Source organism: Echiichthys vipera (assembly GCF_963691815.1).
Source record: "Echiichthys vipera genome assembly, chromosome: 14".
Taxonomy (NCBI): Eukaryota; Metazoa; Chordata; class Actinopteri; order Perciformes; family Trachinidae; genus Echiichthys; species Echiichthys vipera.
In genome coordinates, this window is record NC_139839.1 from 28,788,237 (window position 1) to 28,801,168 (window position 12,932).

Sequence of the window (12,932 nt, forward strand, 5' to 3'; positions counted from 1 at the left end):
AGCAGTAAATCAGAATTGTGCATTAAGACCTGCAGTGGGAACGTAACCCAATATATCCCACTGGACATGTGTCTAATACTACCAAATAAAAAAAGAGCTTCTACTTTAATTCCATTTTTTTGGGGAGAACGACAGACGGGAGGTAAAGGAAAGCAATAATGGAGTGTGTTGAGTCCTGTGGGAAGAAGTTGGTTACTGACAGGTGCTCCTTGCGGAAAGAGATGAGAGACAGCAGCACAGACGCTTTTCTCTTCCTTGCTTCCCCAACAGCCCCTGAAGTGATAACAAACTCAGTTTTGTCAAACGGCCAGCCCTCTTGGGAAGGATACATTTCATTAACTTTTCTCTCATTGGCGAGGGAGGCACAAGTGAGTCAGACATGATGCTGGTGCCAAAATTGGTGCTTTCATCACAGACTGTGCTTGTTTCATTGCACTGAAAGCTCTCCTTCAGAATCCCCCCTTACTGACGTTTGGTCATTTCACTCTCACTCAGGGCTCAGTTTTTACATCACGTGAGAGGTTTTTCTTTAATGACTGATTAATGTTGCTTTAATCAGCTTCCTTCAAGTCACCCGCTCTTTCTTTCTGGCTTCATCAGAGAGCACTCATCAGCTTTTGATCATCACCTGACACACCAACACAGTACTTGAGAGAGGGAGCATGAAGAAAAGGACCACAGGTCAGAATCCAACCCGGCAGCTGCAGCACTCATTTAAACAAGCCCGTGCAAAGACGCATGTGCACAGATCATTTTCTGTGCTGCGCTCTTCTACACCACTGAATAAAAGTGTCTAGTCTACTTCACTGTGTTGTTGTGGCGTCTGTTCTACCACAAGTCACGTCCTGCTGAGAACTACATCCAATCAGCAACCGGCCCTGTTCCCGAACAGTATTAAAAAAACGCCCGAGACTCAGAGCGTGATCACACTATCCTTTTGGCCGCGGCCAAAACTGGTTTTTCAGCTAAAGTCTAGTACCTTTAAGTAGTGTGAGTGCACCCGCTCCGCGCTCAACTGGGGCCAGCTGGCCCTCCATGGCCCGCTTGAAATAGGTGGGCTTTAGCGGAGCCGTTTGCACATGTACGAGCACGAGCGTGCGCACGTGTACGCGCACGAGCACGAGCCCTACGGCAGTAGCGTTATGTCCGCCTGTTCGGACATGTAAATAGAAGGACGGACCATGCGCGGACATTTAACAACAACAACAATGGTGGTGAAAGGTTCACGTTGTGTTTACTGCAGATTTGGTCGGATGAAAATATTCAAAAACAGTCGACAAGACGCACAAAAACTCCGAGGTCTACGGAAAGATTTGTAAACAAAGCCACACACACGCGATCAATGCGTGTGACGTGTTACGGCTTGAAGGCGTATGGACAGCAAGAAGCATTGGCCGAGGCCCAGGTAGTGTGAGTACAAACGGGGCTGGGGCGCGGGGGGGAGAGGGAGGGGGGACAAGTACCCTAAAGTCCGGGTCGTGGTCCGGGAGGACAGTGTGATCACGCCCTCACATGCAAATTACAGGGGTTTCAGCGAGATAGACCCGCCTCATTCCAGGTATTTGACCATAGTGGAAACGCATCTATAGGTGTTAGGGTTTTACAATGTTGACTCAGAACAGTGGAAAGATGGGTTATATTCTGCAGCCAGAGTTGGAGAAGTAGTGAGTTGCTTTCACTCCTCTGTATTTACAATTTACAAGAAGCTACAACTTGGATGGGCATGAAACTGTCAGTTCACAACATGAGGGACTGCATTCTGGACCACAGAGTCAAAGTCAAAAATTTGGACCTCTGTGTTTTGGTGGTCTGTTCCTAACTTGAAGATTTCAAAATACTGACTGACTTTAAAACAGGACTGGACTGATAATGGACTGAGCCCAGGCTGGTACATGCTATGGCTGCACTGTTAATGTAGTACTGGCAGTGTGCTACTGGGGCTGGCTTGGTGCAGTTGAAGATGTTAAAATCAGCCCAAAGATTTTTTATGCTGCCAACAGAGTGACATTTTTCACTGTGGCCTGGAATCATTGAATACTGCAACAAGCTGTGTGACTCCTATGGAGGATTCTCCATCCCTCATCAACTGCACTGTACTAAACACTGTTTTTCCATGTCCTCAGAAGAAACTGAAAGAGATGACCAATCCCTTAATGAACCATCAATGGGCTCCCTCCTTTTGGATTGACTTTGGTAATCGACTTGAATGTGTTAGCTTACTGTGTACTGTTGTACTGTTCTAATATATTCAGTTAGACAAATATCAACCTGTATGGAAAAGATAACATTTATTGTGAAGGAACCTTTATTGTGAAGGTACCGGATGGGGTGTTAAAAAATGCAGTGGTGGTTGTTGTTGGTGATGGGCCATGATGGCGAATAAAGTTGGTGTTGAGCTTCAGTAAAAGTTTGTATTCTTATCGTTTAACATTGGGAGCAGAGTATGGTTAGTAACTACAAAGTACGTCCGGGCTTCGACGAGGGAAAGCCGTATGAAAGCTGGAAGAAGTTGCTATTTGGACTAGAGTCACGCAGCTCGACAAAGACAAGCAAGTGCTTGCAGTTGTTTTGGAGCTGTCCGGGAGAGCAAGGGAAACAGGAATGGAGATACCGGCAGATGACTTGAATAAAGATACCGGTATGAAGACTTTGCTAGACAAACTTGAGAATTTGTTTCTTAAAGAAGAAAAAGATCAAACATATGACGCTTATTCAAGCTTCAACCTGGTTAAGAGGGATGGCGGTACATCTATGGCGGATTACATCATAGACTTTGAACAACGTTACTCTCGGATGCGCAAGTACAAGATGGAATTTCCTGATGCTGTTTTGGTTTTAAACTGATACTGCATGTTTGGACACAAAACACAGACAGTTAGCCCTTACAGCATGCACAGATCTTACTTTTGCATCAATGAAGTTGGCACTGAAGAGGATATTTGGAGTGAATCCGGCTGGTGCATCCAGCATTGGAATTAACCAAGAAATGGTATATATCATGGAGCAGAGACGAGAGAGGCAAGTCATGGCCACAAAAGGATCAACAGAGAGCGCCGTTGCCTGGCACAAACCCACTGGACAGGTATGGCAGGAGATCAAAGTGTGCTGTGTGTCAGTACACATTTTACTGGGCCAAGGACTGTCCACATAAAATTGAGCAAGTCAAGTTAACAGACAACTGTGTAAATGGTCATGTTGAGTGCAATATCACCCTGTACACAAAAGTGTTACCCTCTGCAGCAGAAATCTTTGTGAAAGAGTGTTTTGATTCAGCTGTTATTGACCCTGCATGCACACGGGCGGTGTGTGGTCAACAATGGCTGGATAGCCACATTACCAAGCTAAGCGAGAGAGAGTTAAATGAGGTAAAGAAAACAGAGACACACAGTCAAAGACTTTGGAGATGGAAAAATGATACATTCCACAAAAAAGTTGAAAATTCCTGCAAAAGTCGGAGAGACTGGATGTTACATTGAAACTGATGTCGTCCCAGCTGACATTCCATTACTTCTAAAAAAGGACTCAATGAAAAGAGCAGGGACCGTACTAGATATGGAAAATGACAGAGCAGTGATGTTCAACAAACCTGTAAGACTTGACTTTACAAGCTCATTACTGTGTAAACCTTATGAACAACAAAAACAATAGTATTCAGTGGGATGAACATGTGTTGACAACTGCAAAAAAATCCTCACAATCACAGAGCAAATGAGTTCAGCGACATAACAAAAAACCTTGCTGAAACTGCACAAACAGTTTGGTCATGCTTCTGCTGACAGGTTACAGCGGCGGTTTAAGAGCTCAGGAAACAACGATACACACTGCCGCAGCATTCTGCAAAAAATTGTAAGTGAATGTGATGTATGTCAAAAATACAGTAAGACTGCACCTAAGCCTGCTGTTGGTCTACCACTGGCATCTCAGTACAATGAGACGGTGGCTGTAGATCTGCATGAATTTATAGCAGGTGTGTGGTATCTCCACATTATTGATCAGTTCACACGGTTTAGTGCAGGCAGCATTTTGACCACAAAGAAGTCTTCAGTAATAGTGAAATACTTTGTCCATGACTGGATAAGTGTGCATGGCCCACCTCAGAAGCCATTACTTAATGGTTGTGACTGGAGCACTGCTATGGACTGGGTCCTCATGGCAAAGAATATCATGCAAAATGTCCATGGCTACAGTCCTCATCAGTTGGTTTTTGGACAAAATCCCAACCTGCCCTTTGTGCTCACTGATCAACCCCCAGCTTTAAAGGGCACAACAAAAAGTGAATGGGTAGCAAAAACAAATCTCTGCTTTACATGCATCAAGAAAAGCTTTCACAGAAGCAGAGTGTTCAGAAAAAATACGTAGAGCGCTGAGGAAACAAACACGTAATACAGATGACAAATATAAAGCTGGAGACAAAGTGTACTATAAGCGAGAGGACTGCCATGAGTGGAAAGGGCCAGGAGTTGTCATCGGTCAGGATGGTGCGTTGGTCTTTGTCAGACATGGAGGAACCTGCATCCAGGTACATCATCTCAGACTGAGAAAAGTGAATGCAGCAAACATGGAGAAACATGTCACAGAGGATGATGCTGACAATGACACAGACTTTGAACAAGGACAGGAAATTCATGATAATCATGGAAAGAACAAAGAAAACATTGTCCCTCATTTATCAAACGAACGTACGGCAGAAAAACGTGCGTACGACCATTTCCAGGCAAACTTATCAATTTGGACGTGAGCGGGAGCTACGATCAAATCTCACGTCAGGTTTGAGATTGTGTACGCAAATTTAAGCCTGTGGATTTGCGGTGCAGCACAGAAAAATCTGGCTGAAAATAATGAACAAACCTCAGCTGTCATTAAGCATAAGCAGTCACATATTAAGAACAGATCAAAACGGATTCTTAAAACGAATAAAAAAAATAAAAATAGTGGTTGGAGCGATTGATTGTACTCATATGCGTCTGAAGGCACCATCCATGAATGATTACGCATTCATGAATCGCCAAAACTACCACTCGATAAATGTACAGGTGATTTGTGATGCCAAGCCATTGTTTTTTAACGTGGTGGCCAGGGGACACACACGATTCTTTTATATTTCAAAGCAGCTCGGCTCCAGCCCCCCGCGACCCTGACAGGGACAAGCGGTTGAAGATGAATGAATGAAAAGGAAAGCGCACTGCAGAGCCAAAGTCATCTCCTCGGTTAGTGGCTACCCTCGATAAATTGCATTAAATCAAACAAGGTATCAGATGATTAACATCTTGGTATGGTTCTTCTAGGTGACAAAGGTTATCCTCTAACAGAATACCTAATAACCCTGCTGGCAAACCCCGCTACAGAGCAGGAGCGCAGGTTCAGCAGTGCGCACACACGCACACGGGTCACAGTGGAGCGCTGCTACGGGTTGACTGCCTCTGTTATTCTTTTCCATACAGCGTTTTTATGGGCCCCTTTTATTCCACTCTTAAGACTGCCAAAAAGCACATCTTTATTTTGCTCCATGTCGAATGTCAGGATGCCGATCTCTGTGTCTTCTTTTCGTACCAGCGTTTCTCCTCTACATGTTTGACCTCAGTGAGCGAGGCCTCCGAACCAGGAATATTTAAGGGCGTACGCTGAGATTGGTCAGATAAGAATGCTTCATAAATAACACATGGGTCCTGCAGTACGACCAATTCTGCGCTCAGATCTGCGCCCGTTTTCACGCGAGATGGTAAATGAGGCCCATTGTTTCTCTGGTGCAACAAAAGTTCATGCAAAAAGACCCTGCAGAAATTACCACAAAGTGGGCAGAATGAAGAAAATCTTACAAGTGACGTAGAGCATGCAACAGATTTCAGTCTGAAGGCAGGACAAACTGAAATACAAAGACAGTGGTATTTTACACACCGCTAAAGTTCTAGGGCCACAGGTAAATACAAACACTGGTACAACTTAAAGTATATTGAACCTAGTGATGTTGCAGGGACAACCGAGTCAGCCCATATGTCGAGAGTAGAAGATCTTCAGGTAGAAACCCATGTTCCTGAGACCACTACCCCAGATGTATGTGAGGACATATTTGTAATTAAAGATGTCTCATTTGACTCAGCAAAATGCGAGGAGATAAAAAACTGGCACCATAATAATTTGTTTGAGGAAGTTAGAGATGAGGGACGGAAGTGCATTTCAACCAGATGGGTGTGCACTCTCAACGAGTCACCCATGGGGCCAGTACCCAAAGCACGACTTGTGGCTCGGGGTTTTGAGGAGTTAAAAGCATCAGAGCTACAAAAGAATTCTCCAACATGTGCTACTGAGTCTCTTCGGCTGCTTGTGGCAGTGATCTGTCAAAGACAGTGGACAATTAACTCTATGGACATAAAGTCAGCATTCCTACAGGGAAGGCATCTGACATTTAGGGCACACTCACACTGTCCGTCCGTACCGTGCCCCCGCTTTAGGGTACTTGCGGTGGTGGTTGTTGTTGTTTGTATTCTTATCGTTTAACAGAATGGACTTTACTATGAGAGGAGCTGGTACAGGGGCCAGTTGGTAAGTCCTTAAAACACTCTTTTAACAAACTCTGGGTTCACTAACTTGGACTTCGTTCCTGCTCTATTGAGTTACAACAACGGTCGTTGGAGTCGCTGGAGTCGCTGGAGGACATTTGTGAACAGTTGTTCTTTGAGGTTAGGTTGTTGAATCTCCTGGGAAGGGATGAAAGGGCCGCATTGTATATTGGACATAAGTGGTGTCTCAGACCTCCTCCTCTGTTTAGAGATGGTTTCTCTATTTTTACATGGATGGCTTCTTTTACTCCTCTTTCAAATCATCTGTCCAGAGTACAGGCCTGAGGAGTTAGCTCTCCTGTCTCTCCTGCCATGCGTTAATGCAGTGAAAGAGAAACAACATAGTCATTCCGTATGTGGCTGGGGTACCAGAGACACTCATGGATGCAGTGTTTGTTGAAGATCCTCCTGTGTATTTCAAACCCAGTAACACACTCAGACAGAGACTAGTACATCCCAAGGAGAGAACACCACACACCCACAAAAGCAATTTGGTTTATGCTGTCCATTGCAACGAGGAATGCAAAGATCTCTACATTGGAGAAACAAAACAACCACTGCATAAACGCATGGCCCAATACAGGAGAACTAACTCCTCAGGCCTGGACTCTGCTGTCCACTTACATCTCAAGGAGAAAGCCACCTCCTTTGATGACAACAATGTCCACATCCTGGACAGAAAGGACAGATGGTTTGAAAGAGGAGTAAAAGAAGCCATCTCTGTAAAAGTAGAGAAACCATCGCTAAACAGGAGGAGCTCTGAGACACCACTTATCTCCAATATACAATACTGCCCTTTTATCCCTTACCAGGAGATTCAACAATCTAACCTCAAAGAACAACTGTTCACAAAGGGCCTCCTGTGACTCCCACAACTGTCGTTATGACCCAGTAGAGCACTAAAGAAGTCGAAACGGTCGTTGACACTTGGAGCATAAAACGGTTCCAGTGACATCATCGGCCTTTTGAAAGTTTAAATACCTTGTTGGACCAGTCCAAGCCTGGTCAGATGTAAATGAACTGATGAAGCCTCTTGGATGAGAGGTGTAACGTCTTCCTAGACAAATAACCAAGTCCAGGTGCTTTTGACTTAAATTTCTTAGTTGATATGTGTAGGGACTCTTCTCATGCTACTGCAGAGGTTTGGTGTTACTTTGAGCGGTATTAGTGGATAAAAAAGCTGTTTTAATGCCCTCACCGTACTTCCCAGAGCTAATCAGCGTTAGCCAAATCCAGGTGTTAGCTACTCTGTGGGATTTCTCCAATAATAGGTCATAGACGAAGAATAAAACTGTCTCAATGGCTTATTTGATGTATGTAAGTGCTGAAAAAGACCATTGGATGATTTTATGCCACTTAAATGACAGCAGAGCCAGTTAAAGATACTACACTGTTTTTTTGAACTTGTGGTTTCATATCACTGGGTGTTGACGCTTTTTTTTAGCTTAATTAAAGATAATTATTGATAACTGCAATATGAGAACATTTAAAGACTTGAATGACCTGTAACCACTGTTCTCCGCCCCACTTGGGGGTGCCTTCATCTGGTGACTACATTTTGGCACTGCTCAGGAGGTGATACTAAATTCACATTCCTGGTACTCTTGGTAGGATGTAATGCATCAGAACACAGAATACATTACATTTGATAATGCAGGACGTGTTTTGCTGCACACTACAATAAGTGTGTATCATTAGAGTAATATTCTGATTCAAACCAAAAATATTCTGTTGCGTCTGTTTGTGTACACCATAGATTATGGTATACAGTTTATTCACAGTGTTAAGGACTTTGCCAGTTGGTATTGTGAAAATCAGCAGCAGGATAGCGCACCCAAAAACTATATCAATGCATTTTGTCTTGAAAGGTTGAGTTAGTTAGTCCCCCTCACTCTCTTTCCACTGAAAATCACCAAGCAGAACTAAGTACTAAATTCCTACAGCAGGGCTATTCAATTAACTTGGAATTGGGGCCGGTTGACGAAAATCATCCAAAGTGAGGGACCGGAAAATACATGTGTCACATTAATGGATATTGTAAAACACTACAGCGACATAGGAGTGCATATATTATCTTTATTTTATCAATATAAATAGTTGCAATAAGCCTCAAAGTGCAAAAGCATAACAGCTGATCAAAACAAGTTGTGAAAGGCCAACTCAAAGCAACAAGATTGTCAAAAAACAATCCTTGTTGAATGAACAAACCTGTTAACCAGAGGTTTACACTCAATTATTGGACTAAAGGACAAGTTTGAGGCTCCTGTCCTTTATTTGAGTATTTTATTTTCATGCTACTTTATACTTCTACTTCACTAAAAATCAGTGGACATACTCTGCACTGCATTTATCTGATTACTTCAGTTACTAGTTACTTTTCCAGGCTGCCAAGCAGTTATGAAACAATAGTTTATTTATCAAAAACTGGACTGAAAAAAATGAATGTAACATAAAAGCAGAGTAATTTTTTTTTACAGTTCAGTGGATAGTGGTGTTGAAGTTAGCATGATTTTTTTGAAAAGGCCTTATCAATTTACACTCTTTACACACCGATATGGCTGCAGAGTAAACACAGACTTCACATTGACACTTATAAACAAAAACTTCTCTGTCCATTCTCTGGTGAACTAAAGGTTTTCTGTGACAACCTTTCTTTCTTTCTTTTTCTTTTTTCAGAGTAGAAAGAGGCATTGCAGTGGTGATTTAACCACAGATTTAACCAGACTGAAATGATTCAGAATGAAAACATTTAACCACGGATTTCACCAGATAGAAACGATTGAGAACAAGAGGTCATTCATTTAGCGGGAGCGCGCATAGCGCCTACAGGGAGTTACGGCCATGATTATTGCCAACTTTCTTCTGAAAAATTGTGGACACCACTAGTATCTTTGGAGGTTTTTAGGCATCTTTCTACTGAATTCCGGGCCTACTAGGCCTTGAGGATCAAACCATGACTCCTAAAGCTTCAAACAACACCATAGAGGAATATGCCCCCATGGGTCAAGTACATGAATTGTTGGACCAACAAAAGGATTTCTACAAAACTTTGCTGAAGCAACAGGAAAAAAGCTCCAAAACTTGTGTGCAGATCATTGTTGACTCTTCAAACAGGAGGATTGATGATCTTTCAAAGCAAGTTTATGATTTCAAGGTGAGTCATGAAATAACTCAAAAGAAATTTGATGAAGTTAAAACTTTGTGTAAAACTTGGACCATTAACTGTAGTGACACAAGAACTGATTTGGACACAGTTTGCAAAAGCTTGATCTCAGAACATCTTGAGGGTCAGTCAAGACGACACAATATTGTTGTAGATGGTATCAAAGAATCTGAGAGAGAAAAGATGTCAGAATCTGAAGAAAAAGTGAGAAAGCTACTTAGTGGAAAATTACAACTGGACCATATGAAAAAAAGAATTGGACTGGGTTTATAGGACTGGGAAACCAATGTTATCATCAGAAAAGCCCCGACCCATCATGGTCGGATTTCTGTGGATGAAGGACAAACTGGCTGTTTTGGATAAAGCAAAAAACTTAAAGGGCTAAGGCATCTACATTAATGAAGATTTTCCTGAGGCTGTCCGGCAAAGAAGGAAGGAACTACTCACTACAAAAAAAGCAGCTTGTGAGAGAGGTGATATTGCATATTTAAAATATGACAGACTTATTGTCCATCCACCTTCCCAAAACCCACCGCATTAGAGGAAGGCCAATGCTCAGAATGTGGCTCATTAGTCTCCATCACTAGGCATGTATGTACCTTGACTACGTAATCTGTCATCTATAGCACATTATCACATACACACACCATGGTTAACAACACATCTGATTTTGAAGGACAATTCTTTAAGCTTTTTGATCCCTCTAAAACGGACTGCTACAATTTAGATGTTGACCCAGACCAGTATTTCTTTTCATCATTTGACACCTCTGAAGCTATTATAATGAAACTCAGTTCAATGATTTATGGATTTCTTTGCCTCCTAATTCATTTTCTACATCCCACCTGCATATAAGAAGTCTTTCAAGAAACTATGATAATTTCTTTCATTATTATATTGTTATAAATTTACTGGTAGTATTTTTATTGACATTTGAAAAGCTTTTGATTCAGTTAATTATCATTTTATTAGAAGAAATTAATAAATGGGGTTTTCATAATGTTACTTACAAATGGTTAAATAAGTATCTCACCAATAGAAGTCAGTTTGTTCGCATTGAGAGTTGCTAACCAAGCCAAATTACTCTGTGGGGTCCCGCAAGGGTCCATTCTTGGACCATTATTATTTCTTATCTATATAAATGATTTCTCTAATGTTTCGAATATCCTTTCTCCAATAAGATGACACAACCTCATTTTCTCTCATTCAAATTTTGATTCATTGATAAGGGATGCTAATGCTGGTTTATCTGCCTACGCTACCTGGTTCAGATTAAATAAATTATCTTTGAATATAAAACAATCTAATTGTATTATTTTCAGTGGTAATAACACCTACTGTAAAGATTTATAATTATAATTGAGTCTGTGGAGATGCTTCAAATGTCAAGTACAACATTTTGGGGAATTTTTGTTGAGAGTTTAAATAGAGAGAACAAACTGACTGGGTTAGTACAAAAATTAATAAATCTATTGGTATAATAAGGAGGGTTGGTCATCTTGTTACCACTAAGTGTATCCTCACACTATATTACAGCTTGATTTATCCTTATCTTTCATATTGTAATATAATTTGGGGGAGTACTTTTCCAACTACTCTTCACACAATTTTGGTCCTTCAGAAATGTTTTGTTAGGCTTGCAACCCAGTCAGAGTCACATATCTAATCTGCCCCTGTATTTCAGAAACTCCAAATTCTTACCAGTTATGACAAATATTTTTCAAATATAGGTTTTTATTTATAAAATAGGTTTAAAGTGAAGGGAATATTCCAGAGCAGTTTAGGTCTTATTTCAAAGCAAACTCACAGTTACATTCATATTCAACTTGTAAATCATCACATCTTCATCCTCCTAAATTTGGTCAATACAGTAAAAAGAATTTGCCTTACATGAACATACACTTCCTTACATATTACACTCTCACAGTTTTGTTTTATGTTTTGTTTTTCTAAATTGAAATTATTATTTTTCTTTCTTGTTGTTGCTACCAAACTTTAACAAAGTTTAACATTACTTCAATTATTTTCTGCATTTTGGAACCTCAATCATTTTGTGAATTGTTTTTAGGTGGAGGATTCAAATAAGCCCTCTGTTTTTTTTTATCTTCCTGCACAGTCTATTAATTGTCTTTTTTTCGTGATTTTTATGAATGTTTTGAAATTGCGCAAACAATAAAAATAAAAACATAAAACTATTTCTTTACATAGGCTTCTATTCAAAGGGCCAGTAAATATTCCCTTGTGGGCCAGATTTGGCCCGAGGGCCCCAATTGCATAGCCCTGTTCTACAGGTTCTTAAAAGCTCAAATTATGGGAAGCTCCAGGTAATGGGCTGATAAATTCCTGTGGGAAAAGGCCCTGCAGACCTATATGACATTCAAAGTGGTGGTCTTTTGATTAATTTGGATAACTGTCCAGCCCTAACTGAAGCTGCCATATTCTAAGGACTTGCAGGACTTCAGCAGAGAGTCTCTGCTTTAAAAGCCAGGTCGGTGAAAGCCCTACCATGGCTGCAGGGTTCCAGGTGGTAGAGGGAGCAGTCTTGGGTTGCCAGTTGGTTCCACCTGTCAGTTTCTTCTCACCAGGCTGACTCCAGTGAAGATCACTACAGAGATCAAGTCCTTGATGTTAGTCCTTTTCAATATGCAGTACAAGGGATCTCAAGTTTATTATTACTTGAGTGCACTTACTTCTTTGCTGTGCCGTTGCCCATTCCCAGATCTAAAGAAGACAGAAGCAACAAATTGAATGCTCTCGAAAACTTTTTATGCAAATTTTACACATTTCATATGTATTTTATGTGTATTTCCATGCTTCAATTTTATATTATATACTATTCTCCTTTACTGCTATTGTTATCACTAGAAGCAGATTATTAAATGAGGTGAAACTTAATAAATCAGAGTTCATACAGTTTTTCGTCAATGACTTTCAATAATTTTCTTCATTTCTTTCTTCATTTTTCTTTTCCATGACTTTTCCACAACCTTTGAATAAATGTACATGACCATCTCAGCAGGACCACTGAAATTGAAATCTATTTTAGAAGCGATATGTCCACCTGCTTCTGCATCTCTTTCTGTATAAGTTCAGACACTTTCCAGTTCACGTGTGGTCCCGTTCACCCTGTTAACTGTCTGTAGTGGAATGTTCCAAATTCCTCTTCATACCACAACTTCAACTACAACTACAGTGTAAATCCATTTCTTTAG

The 12,932-nt window shown here is 41.1% G+C and overlaps 1 protein-coding gene across 12 annotated transcripts in view; it reads right to left on the reverse strand.

Moving 5' to 3' along the window:
- Positions 1-12,932, reverse strand: part of picalma (phosphatidylinositol binding clathrin assembly protein a) — a 78,836-nt gene that overhangs the window by 9,065 nt on the left and 56,839 nt on the right. For all 12 annotated transcript variants that reach the window (XM_083926741.1, XM_083926739.1, XM_083926735.1 and 9 more), the window contains 2 exons: positions 12,411-12,441; positions 12,226-12,325 (listed from right to left, as the gene is read on the reverse strand). In XM_083926741.1, coding sequence (XP_083782867.1) covers positions 12,226-12,325; positions 12,411-12,441 — 131 coding nt within the window. The remainder of the gene's footprint in view (positions 1-12,225; positions 12,326-12,410; positions 12,442-12,932) is intronic.